The sequence below is a fragment of the Ursus maritimus genome, unplaced genomic scaffold (genome assembly GCF_017311325.1).
Source record: "Ursus maritimus isolate PB19 unplaced genomic scaffold, ASM1731132v1 scaffold_1, whole genome shotgun sequence".
NCBI classification, from domain to species: Eukaryota; Metazoa; Chordata; class Mammalia; order Carnivora; family Ursidae; genus Ursus; species Ursus maritimus.
Window position 1 is genome coordinate 105,938,327 of NW_024423343.1, and position 12,096 is coordinate 105,950,422.

General features: G+C 50.8%; 1 protein-coding gene across 2 annotated transcripts in view; it reads left to right on the forward strand.

The window, feature by feature from the left end:
- The window catches only part of MYO7B (myosin VIIB), a 78,854-nt gene that overhangs the window by 21,295 nt on the left and 45,463 nt on the right, over positions 1-12,096 (forward strand). For both annotated transcript variants that reach the window (XM_040619305.1, XM_040619311.1), the window contains exons 8-13: positions 446-599; positions 2,934-3,010; positions 4,225-4,344; positions 4,650-4,792; positions 6,874-7,084; positions 7,771-7,906. In XM_040619305.1, the coding sequence (XP_040475239.1) occupies positions 446-599; positions 2,934-3,010; positions 4,225-4,344; positions 4,650-4,792; positions 6,874-7,084; positions 7,771-7,906 (841 nt within the window). The remainder of the gene's footprint in view (positions 1-445; positions 600-2,933; positions 3,011-4,224; positions 4,345-4,649; positions 4,793-6,873; positions 7,085-7,770; positions 7,907-12,096) is intronic.

The window sequence follows — 12,096 nt, forward strand, 5'->3', positions numbered from 1 at the left end:
GATGCACAGCACCCCAGGCAGGGCCAGGTCTCTCCAATTATGGAATTCCCAGCACGTGGCACAGGGCCTGGCTCATGGGGAGCCTTGGAAGGTGTTTGTTAAAGGAATTACCTCACAGGATTCCCCAGAGAGGGTAAGGCAGGCATTACTGTGGGTGGCTGACAAATAGAGGTGCAGAAAGCTGAATGATGCTGGCGCTGGCCGCGAAGCCCAGGCATGCTGTGTCTATGTCATCCCGAGTCCACCTCTGGAAGTACTTTTGTGTATTTTCTGAGTTGGGGCCTCTGAGAGGCCACCTGGAGCAGAGGCCACCTGAAGCCTATGAAGTATCACTTATAAGGGACCCTTGGCTGAGTTCCTGACACGTCTCTGCCTTGCTAGCCCTACAATGGGGGAGGTAGGGTTGGGGATGGCCCCCAGAATGCTGAAGTGCCCTATCCTGCAGGGAAACTGCACCTCCTGTGAGGGCCTCAATGATGCCAAGGACTACGCCCACGTCCGCTCCGCAATGAAGATCCTCATGTTCTCTGATTCCGAGAATTGGGACCTTAGCAAGCTGCTGGCGGCCATTCTCCACCTGGGCAACGTGGAGTTTATGGGTAATGCTATTTCCACCCAAACTGCACACCCTGGGGAGGAAGAGTAGGGGGGACAGGGACAGGAGGAAGAAGAAATCTCCGGGAGTTCTCACCTCAAGAGCCTGCTGAGATCACATGGTCTAACCATGTCCTGGAAAAATGCATTGAAAATTATAGCTATAATTTTGAAGATCTCATGGGGTTAGAGGGAAGATGTCAAAATTTAAGGCCCTCCAAAGATGAAAACTCTAATCATCCCCCAGTTTTAGCTGGGACCTTAAAGGGCTACCCGCTCAGGGTAAGGGTGAACCAGAGTAAACAAAGCCATGCATGAACTTGCAAACCCATTTGTAAGCATCCAGGTGGTCTGAGCATCAGGGTGTCCTGGCCTGTTAGTGCCTCCAAGCATCTAATGGAAGTTCCTCTCTGGAGGAAAATAGCATCAACCTAGATTACACATTTTTCCTTTGGACAGTTTTTCAAATACAACATCCAACATGCATCCAAAGATAAGTAGAAACGAGGAAACAAGGCATCATGAGCAAAAACCAGCAGAAATAATAGACAATAGAAATAGAGCCACAAAGATCTCAGATGTTGGGATTATTGGACACAAACCACAAAGCGTCTACACTTGGCTATGTTCAAGAAAAGAAAAAGCCAAGCTTGAAAATTTAGACAGGAAACTAGAAATGGAAAATGTGACATTATAGATTTTTAAAGGAGCCACATAGAAATTCTAAAATAAAAATAAAAATAAACCAAAATGAAGAACTCAATGGATGGTTTTAACAGCCAATTTTTTTTTAATTTTTATTTATTTATTAGAGAGAGAGAGAGAGAGCACGAGCTGGGGGAGAGGGGGAAGGAGAAGCAGATTCCCCACTGAGCAGGGAGCCTGATGTGTGGCTGGATCCCAGGACCCTGAGATCATGATCTGAGCCAAAGGCAGATGCTTAACTGACTGAGCCACCTGGGTGCCCCAAACAGCCAGTTTTATACACATGGAGAGGAAATGTGTGAGTGGAGGAAAAGTCAGGACACAGCATGGAGACACAGAAGGGTGGAAAACATGTAAGAAAGAGTAGGAGATGTGGAGGACAAGTGAGAAGCAGTAGCATACCTTTAATTGACGTACTAAAGGAAAAAGACAAAGAATGGGGTAAAGGCAATATTGGAAGGAACTATGGCTGATTCTAGAATTCATGAAGGACACCAATTCACAGAGCAGTGAGGAAAGGACAGACTTTTCAGTAAACTGTTCCATGAACTTGGACCCCTCTCTCATACCACATAAGGAAATTTCCAGGCAAGTTGTCGCTGTGCCTATATGATCTATCAACTGAACTGGACACTTCTGCTGGTGACAGGCGGGCGCCGGCATGCACACAGGGGCATCAGAACATGGAAGAGTATTACGAATGTGAGGTGGAGGTGAAACCAGGCACCAAAGGATGCAGATCTTGTAGATCAGACATTCAGTTAGATCACCCTTCACACAAAATTTAAAAACAGCTGAAATTAAATGCTGTTTCGGGAACAATATTTAGGTAGTAAAAGGATAGTGGAAAGCAAGGAAGTGGTTTCCATGAGTGGGGAGAAAGGCGGTGTTAGCAGGAAAGTCCATGAGGGCTTCAGGTGTTAGCCAGGCTCTGTAGCTTGGCTGTAGTAGTGGTTTCATGGTGTTAACTTAATCATTATTTATTATAACATGACTTTGGGTACTATATACTTTTTTATCTATATGCTTTATTTTACAATTTTTTCAAGTTTAAAAAAGAAAAAATGTGTATACAGAAACAATACTCTCCCTCTCCCCAGGCCTGGCAGCCCCCCTGAGTTGGAAGTGCCTGGAAGATGGGGACTGAGCTGGGGAGGGCAGTAGGGAGACTCTTGCAATAGGGCTGGGCCTGGCTTATAATTGTGCCCTGTTAATGTCCGCTTATGTGACTGACTGAAGGAATGAATGCCTAGGTTTCCATGGACAGCAGAGTGGATTGAAGGGGGCTGATGGCTCATCTTTTTCCTTAGTAGACCCCACCCTGCCCACACCAGCACCAGGCTTCTCCCTCCAAATAAGACTTCATTTCTTCAAACTTCCCTTTGCTGCAGGGCCATGATGTCACTGAACAGAGGGGGAAGCAGTCTGTTACATTCCTTCTCAGCTAAGGGGCTGGTAATCACCAGGGCCATTGTCTCCCAAGAGAAGGTCTGGGAGAGGCAGTGCCTTACACCCAGGGACAAGTGCCTGTTAACAGCTGGATGTGGGGCTGCACCAGGCTCAGGCCCTACTGGGGCCCCTGTCCCATCACTGTAGGCCACTTTGCCACTCAGGTTTTCTCCTTCTCTCCCCAGCTGCAGTCTTCGAGAACCTGGATTCCTCTGATGTGATGGATTCGCCTGCCTTTCCTACTGTGCTGAAGTTACTGGAGGTAGCCCGGCCATTGTGACTTCCAGCTTTCATTTCTGTGAGGGACCCCAGGGGCCTGGGCTCACAGCCCCCCAATCCCTGATTGTCATTAACCCTTCCCAGGCTCCCACTCCTGCCCCCCACCTCTCTCCCAGACTCTCAACCCAACCCCTGCAGCCATCTGGGCACTGCAGGCACTGGGGGTGGGAAGCAGTGTGAGCTAATCTTTAACAAAGCAGCGAAATAATCAGTCTGACTTTGACACACGTTTCTTCCCTTTTCCTGTGTCCCCCCCACCCCCACCCTGCCCTGCTCTTCAGTGGCCTTCACTCAGCATCCTCACTCCCCACGCCACCCAGTCCCCAAGCTCTCCCCACACGGCCACATAGCCCAGTGCCCTTACGCTGGACCCTACCTTACCTCCCTTCAACAAGCCCCCGCCTTCTCTGTGAGTTGTGCCATTCTGGGAAAGTGGAATGTGCTCATACAATTAGCCCTCCAGGTTATTACAGAGACCAAATGGAGCCTGGACTTGGAGGAAGAACGGCAGGCCCTGGGTGGAGAAATACCTTTGCCCTGGGAACATTATAAATATCACACCCCATTGACAGTTCTGGTGGGAAATGGATAGAATCAGAAGCAAACAAGCAGAGCAATCACATTTTGCTGCTAATGTTCTTTATTTGGTTCAGCATTCTTTGCGTTTGGTTCAGCGTTCTTTGCGTTCTTGCTGGCTCAGTGTTCCCTGCATGGTGAGAGGGACTGGCCCATCCAGAATCCTCTTGCGCCCTCAGGCCATCAGTCTCCAGGCAGGAGTGGCTTCGGATGAGGCATATCTGGATGCCAAAGGCCTGGCCTCAGAGCCCTCCCTGCTCATTGTTTTCCCAGGTCTGCTTTGGCACCAGCCCCTTCCCCAGCCCCCGGGGTTACCAGCACAGAGCTGGTAAACCAAGCAGCCAGCATGGCCAGGACCCATCCAGCTTGTGCATCCTTCCTGAACACTCTGACACCCTGATGCTTAGACTGATGCTGGGCCAGGACCTGCCCAGGACCCTGACTCTAGCCTCCATGTGGCCTGTCCCTGCCAGATGGCCCCATAGGCATCTCTCACCCTCAGGCCTTGGGCATATGGTGTTTGGTCACAAGAGAGAACAAGATGTGGCATAAGTAGGTCAAAGCCATGAAGCCAGGCCCTGCCCCATTAGCTGTGATGCCAGTTCCCATCCGCCTTTCCAGGTGGAGTACCAGGCACTCCGGGACTGTCTGATCAAGCATTCCATCATCATCCGAGGGGAGTTTGTCACCAGACCCCTAAACATCACCCAGGCTGCAGACCGGAGGGACGCCTTTGTCAAGGTACAGAGCTACGGGAGAAGAGGCCCACATGTCTCTGTTAAACACGGCTCCTCGCCCCACTGGTGGAGAGCAGGGAAGAGCAGAGATGGCTGGGCAAGTCCTGACTCTGCCAGTCACCTACCTGGTGACTGTGGGCCTCCTAGCCTCTTTGGGCTTCAGTTTCTTGCCTTTGAAATAGGGATAATGCTCTTCAGTAGGTCCGTGAGGTCCAGTGTGCATTCAGCCTTTGCAAGTGAACTTAGACATAAGGGGCAGCCTTCCTCTTATGTTTCAAAGCCCATGGGCTTTACCCCATGTCTCCTCAGGGCATCTATGGACACCTCTTCCTGTGGATTGTCAAGAAGATCAACACTGCAATTTTCACTCCACCTGGCCAGGACCCCAAAAATGTGCGAAGAGCCATTGGCCTCCTGGACATATTTGGCTTTGAAAATTTCCAGAACAATAGGTATGAAGATCTCAGTTCACCCGCTTTCAGAGAATGGGAGATCAGCTTAGCTCCTCTCTCACTGAGCAAGCTAGAGCAGGGACCCCTCCTACCCTCTCACAGATGCGAGTCTGCTCTGCAGACCGGAATCTGTCGACAGCGAGATGGTCTGTGCATCTTCCCTGACGCCCCCCACACAGCTACAGAAGGCCATGTAGCTACAAGCATCCTCAAGCGTCAGGCTGAAACCCCAGCATTTGTCACCTCTCTTGAGCCATCTGCTCTCCTAATGAACTAAAGTGAATGATCACACGAGGCTGTGGTGAAAATGGAAATCAGCAGCATTGATTCAACTGCATCTTTAGATGAACTATCATACTAGGCAACAGGGGAACGTAGGGGATGTGTGAGCATCCCTGACTTTGGAGTTTGGCAAGGGTAAGGCAAGGCAGAACACCCCTGACCCTATGTCCCAATGTCCCAACACCCCAGACTGGAGGCCCAAGAGCCAGGGGCAGGAAGCAGGTCAGAAAAGTGATGCGTAGCTGAGACTGGGATGAAGGCTGGGGAGGGGGGTGGACAGGGGCTGAAGAGAGTCAGGCAGTGGAGCCAAATGAGGATAAGTGATGCCCTGGGGCATTATCAAGTGGCAGGCAGATGACAGATGAGGAAATGAGGACCTCGGGACAAGCAAGCAGGAGCACTCTGGGATTGCAGCCTTCCCAACCAGCTGGGAGGGCAGGGTGAAGGCCAGCTCACTGTGCACTGGGGGGATGGGCAGGGCTGGCAGAACTAAGCCCAATGCAAGGGCAGCTCTAAGGCACAGGAAACTCAAGGGTGATTCAGATCATTGGTTTCTGTCCCTAAGAGGGACAGTTGAGCAGACCAAGCACCTTGGACACCTTGGAGGTGGATGAATAATTGGTTGTGGGGGATCCAGTCATTTATATAGGGGCCCCTCCCTTGAAGGAGCCACAAGCTGGGTTTGCTACAGGGCTGCAGTCCCCTCCTGCAGGTGGCCACTGAGCACTCTCCAGGCAGCATGCTGGGAGTGGGGGACATGGTGGACCTGTCCGCTCACCTCTTAAGTTAACAAAGGTTGAACATCCAGTCTCCGGTATGATAAGGATTTGCATAAATGGGCAACCCATCCTAAGGAAGAAAGGCCTAAGTGAGAGCCAAGGGTTGAACAAACTAGCCAGGTAATGAGGAAGGAGAGGAGGGTGGCAACAAACGTGTGACCACTCGAGGCAGAGAAGAAGTGGGTGCCTTCACAGTGCACGGGAAGGAGGCCATGCTGACCCAGGACACGCCCTGGGAGATGCAGGAAGGCTTTATACTATATTTCTGTCTGAGGGGATCTGAAAACAGCCAGAAACCTGGGAGGACTGGAAAAGGGGGGTGGGGGGCAAGTGTGACCTACTCTCCAAAGAGCTCCCCCTAGTGGCGTGTGGAGATGGGGGGATGTAGGGAGAGCCAGCAGGAGGCCACCCCTGGGTTTCCCTGGGTGAATAAGGGGCCTGGCCACCGCTTCTGCCGTGGGAGGGGAAGGGAAGACACAGGTCAAGGTGCTGCGATGGAAAGAGCTGGGACCAGACTTTGGCAGCGGATTGGAACTGGGGAGGAGGCAGGGAGAGGTGTCAGGTGGGACTCCCTGGTTGGTGACTTGAGCCAGGGATGATGAGTGGAGGGATCATTTACAGAGGTGCGGTGCCCAGGAGGAAGAACAGCTGGAGAATGGGGTGAGAGTAAGGAGTATGTCTGACCGATGCAAAGGAGCCCAGCAGTCATTACCGTTCCCGGGTCTCCAGAAGCTCATCTCAGCACCAAGGCCTCTTGCCCCTAGGGCTGGGGCTGCTCCAGGACACCTGGTCCCCTAAGGATGGTCTCTTGATGACATTCTCTCAGTCTGTTTGCCACAGGCAGAAGGAGGTGATGGTGGCAGAGACAGAGAGAAGAGGGAGTACACGTGTATGGGGATGTGCGTCCGCGGGCATGCATGTGCGGCTGGATGCAAATAGCTAGTGGCTCGCGGTTCCTGCCAGTGGCAACAGGGACCGAGCTAACCTTGCCCCACCTCTGGGTGTTCATTCCCTCCACAGCTTTGAGCAGCTCTGCATCAACTTTGCCAACGAGCACCTGCAGCAGTTCTTCGTGCAGCACGTGTTCACCATGGAGCAGGAGGAGTACCTCTCAGAGAACATTGCCTGGGACTACATCCACTACAACGACAATCGGCCTACCCTGGACCTGCTGGCCCTCAAGCCCATGAGCATCATCTCCCTCCTGGATGAAGAGAGCCGCTTCCCAAAGGTAAACCCCCGAGCCCGCCGACCCTCAGGTCGAGGCCCCGTCTTGCCCTCAAGGTTGGGAAACTCCCCTGGGGTGGCCTGTGGCTCTCTGAAACCTCTGCCAGGCATTAGCAGACCTGCCCCAGCCTAAGCAACCTTCTCGCCTGCAAGTCCACCTCCTACTGGAAGGCTCACTGACTCTACCCTCGTTCCCAGTCCCCCCAGCAGCATGACCTCACAGTCACTGATCATTTACTCTAAGAAGTCATCCCAGGAGGGGCTTGCTAAGCACCCGTGGGCCAAGGGCTGCAAGAGTGCAAGAGATGGAAATGCTTGCCTGGTTGTCCTCAAGGAACTCTGTCTGTCCTTAGGGAGGTAGATTTTCAAAGCAGTCAGTAAGAGCTTGGAGTCCAAAGAGGGTGAAGGTCAGGGTCAGGGTACTTGGATAATTGTAGGGAAGGATGGAGCAGGAGAGCTGTCAGTGGAGGTTGGCAGACCCAGTCTGTGCTCCCAGCTCAGTCCTCAATCACTGCGACCAGTCACCAATCCCTGGGCAGAAGTTTCCCATCTGTAGAAGGGTCCTCAGTCATTCTGAGCCCAGTTGCTTTGCCCCTGTGAGGGAGCCCCTGAGCCCTGTGGATGTGCCAGCTGACCTCCCCATAGCTGGACTCTGGGATGTCAGCCCATAGGGTGTCTGTGTTCTTCCAGGGGACAGATGCCACCATGCTGCAAAAACTGAACAACGTCCATGCCAACAATAAGGCCTACTTGCAGCCCAAGAACATCCATGATGCCAGATTTGGCATCACCCACTTTGCGGGCGAGGTGTACTACCAGACAGAAGGTAGGTGCAGCTCCTCTCTACTTCCCCTTCCTTCCAAATCTGGATCATTCTAGGAAGGCCATGGGAAGAAAGCTGAGAAAACAAGGTCGTTTTGCAGAGCAAGCAATGGGACAAAGGGAATGCAATGGACCACGCATGGTTTGTTTCATTTTTTAGTGATAGCTCTATTGAGATATAATTCACATACCATATAATTCACCCATTTTAACTGTACAACTCAGTGATCTTTAGTATATTCACAGAGTCGTGTAACCATTGCCATAAGTTTAGAACATTTTCATCACGCCAAGATGAAACTCCCATTAGCCATCAATCTGCATTTTCCCCAATCCTGGGCAACCGCTAATTTCTGTCCCTATGGATTTACCTATTCTGGACGTTTCATACAAGTGGAACCATGAGATGTGTGGTCTTTGTGACTGGCTTTTTTCACTTAGCATAATGTTTTTAAGGTTCGTCCATTCATAGCATGCATCAGGACTTCGTTTCTTTATATTGCAGTATGATCATATTCCACTGTGTGAATAAAGCACATTTATTTATCCCTTTATCACTTGATGGACATTTGGGCTGTTTCCACCTCTTGCCTATTATGCATAATGCCGCCATGAACACTCACCTGCCAGTTTTTATGTAAACGCATGTTTTCACTTCTTTGTGGTATATACTCGGTCATATGGCAATTCTGCATTTAGCGTGAGTAACCACCCAACTGTTTTCTAAAGTGGCTGCACCACTTTCCCACCAGCAATGGATGAAAGCTCGAATTTTTCCACATACTCAGCAACACTTGCTATTGTCTGTCTGTCTTATTTTAGCCATCCCAGTGGGTTTGAGGTGGTATCTCAGTGTAATGTTGGTTTGTGTTTCCCTGATGCCTAATGATGTTGAGCATCTTTTCATGTGCTTCTTGCTCATTTGTGTATCATCTTTAGAGAAATGTCTGTTCAAACCCTTTGCCCATGTTTTAATTAGTTGTCTTTTTATTGTTGAGTTTTAAGAGTTCTTTATATATTCTGGATATAAGTACCTTATCAGGTATGTAATTTGCAAATATTTTCTCCCGCTCTCTGGGTCATCTTTTCACCTCTTTTTTTTTTTTTAAGATTTTATTTATTTATTTGACAGAGATAGAGACAGCCAGCGAGAGAGGGAACACAAGCAGGGGGAGTGGGAGAGGAAAAAGCAGGCTCATAGCAGAGGAGCCTGATGTGGGGCTCGATCTCAGAACGCCGGGATCACGCCCTGAACCTAAGGCAGATGCTTAACCGCTATGCCACCCAGGCACCCCATCTTTTCACCTCTTGATAGTGTCTTTTGAAGCACAAAAGTTTTTCATTTTGATAAAGTCCAATTATCTATTTTTTCCTTTGTTGTTCATGCTTTTGGTATCATGACTAAGAAACCATTATCTGACCCAAGATTTACCTCTGTTTTCTTTCAAGAGTTTTTTAGTTTTAACTTTTCATCTAGGTATTTGATTCATTTTTAGTTAATTTTTATTTATGCTAAAATAGGCTCAGGCATGGTTTTGACTAGAGAAATAAAGGCCTGGGGTGGTTAAACCAATTGGTGTGCTTAGAAAAATGAGACATAGACAGTGTTTAGCTGTGGTCAGGACAATGAGTCGGGTAGCCATAGTGGCACTCTCTGTGGCTTGTATGGAGAAATGAGGAGGCGCTCTAGCCTGTTTAACTGAAAACTCAAAGTCAGGGATGATGATCCGTGCGTACTTTTCAGTTGGAGAGACAAGGCAGTAGGAGGGGCTGACATTTTCACATAGAAGAGGTGAGGTCAGGGGATCATTTCTGTTGTGGAGTGAGAAGGTGGTGGCTCCTTCATAGTTCCCACCTGACCCTGGCTTTGGGGCTCTTCAGAAAGAGAGACACCAGAGCCAGTGGGACCTTCAGGGTCCCAGAACACAAGACACTGAGTCCATCCCAACCTCCATGGACAATTCAAGGCCAAGTTTTATTATTTGAAGTGACATGAAACTATTGTTGTGAATGCTAAAATTAAGACAGCTTCTTTGTAGACTTTCTGAATGGAAAATTCTATTACTGTTCATTAAAGCTGAGCCTGCTAATTTTTCTTTGGGTGCCATGCTGTGCTGATGAGCGAAGCCCCACTTACTCTGCCTACTGGGGGGTTGAGCTTGGGGTGCCTCAATGCACCCCTCCCTTTGAGAACACCCCAGGTTGGGGAGGCTCTGCCTAAGCCTGGAGAGGCACAGAGTGCCACCAAGTGTCTGCTCACCCTCCATCTGCAGAGGACAGCTTCCCCAGCATGTAGCTGGGAGAAGGGTTGATGTGCACAGCGCAGGCTCACTCTTGTCACCTCCAGCTCTGGGAGGCCTCGTGGTGCCCCTGGAGCTCCTGGTACAGTGTCTTCCCCTTCATGGGCACTGGGGGCAGAGGTGGGGAAAATCGGCTTCCTTCCACCCCGACTCAGTCTCCCTAATCCCACACCAGGCTGAGCAGGCTTGCACAGAGTGTCCCCCTAGAAGGTGGGATGACTTAAAGGGGTAGAGTGGGAGAGGAAATTCAGGGTTGTGCCCTTGCGGGACCATTCCTAGAAGTCCCGGGAGTGTAGCCCTACAGCGGGCCCCCAGTCCTCACCAGCCTGGCTTTGAGAAGCAGCTCTTCTTCATCCCCTTCTTGGTGATTCGGTGTCCCACTTTAGGGCAAGTCCATTCTTACACATGCCCAGAATCATGCCTGTGTTAGCAGCTGGCTAGGGCTGACATGCCAAAGCTCCCCAGGTGGGAACAGAGAGGCATTTTCTCATGGTTCTGGGTCCAAGATTAAGGTGTCAGTGTGGCTGGTCCCTTCTGATGTCTCTGGCATCTTTAGTGTCTCTGTGCATCTGTGTCCTGATCTCTTCTTATAGGACAACAGTCCTTCTTATAGGACTGGATTACGGCCACCCATGTAGCCTCATTTTAACTTAATCGCCTCCGTAAAGGGCCCATCTCCACATATAGTCACATTCTGAGTTACTGGGGGTTAGAACTTCAACGTATGGATTTGGGAGGGAAGCAACTCAGCCCATAACACTTCCCCTCCTCAATTTCTGGATTCTCAGTCTTCAGGCTGGAGGGGCCCCTGGCCCTAGCAGGACCTTCCAGGACCCCAGAGCAGGGCTGGTGGAGGGGCTAGGGGCTCCCAGGTCCTCAGGTCCTCCTTAGCGATCACAGACATGCATGGTTTCTAAACCTGTTCTGTTAGAGAGCACACACACGCTCACACACACATGCACACACACATTCACTCCCAAGACCTGTGCAGTTTAAACTCATAATGAGGAGGGATATGTGCCCTAAGGACCCCCTAATCAGCGAGACACCACTCTGTCCTTGAGCCAGTAAGACAAGTGGTGTGAATGCCTTTCCTCCTTTCATTTTGGGCTCCCAAGAAGAACAAAGTAGCTGCCACCCCTTGCTGGTTTCACAGGGGGTTGGAAGCAACACCCCACCTCCAACACACACACACACTGACTGGCTGGGGCTGTATGCCGATACTCCCAGAGTTGCCTCTGGGCTCAGGGGCATAGGCAAGAGTGGCCAGGCCTCCCTCTCCAGACTGCAAGCTCCCTGAACATTGCCAGGCTGCCAGATTTTCAGCACTTGTTGGGGGAGGGGGGGAGGCTTCCTCACTCTGTCCTTTTCCTTCTTCTCTTCTTAGTTCCTTTATATGAATAAGTAGTTGCCCGAATCAGACTTGCTCAAGGTCACCCAGAAATTTAGTGGGCCAGAGCCCTGATGAGAGCCCCCAGGCATCTCACTGCAGGGAAATCTAAACCCTACCGTGAAGGGAGGCACTGTGGCTGCTTGTTGGCTCTGGAGTGTACTTGGCAGTTCCGGAGATGGCTGGGGCTGGAGGTGTCAGGGATCTGAGTCACTCCTGTCCGTGGTGCACCCAGGGAGGGTCGTGGCTGGCAAAGCAGAGGGAAAGTCCTCAGACCACCCTCTGATGTGAGCAGTAGGGCCCATGAGAAAGGTCCCACAGAGGCCAGGGGAGCCCCAAGGAGGGCTCTGGGGAGCCTGTTGGAATAGACAATGCTTGAGGTGATCTTGAAGAATCAGCCAGAGCTGGTCCAGCTGGATAAGCAGGAAAGAGTGTCCAGCAGTGGCTGGTGGGGGCTGGAGGTGTGGGACAGCTGAGGCTTCTGGGGTGCTTTGGCGCCATTGG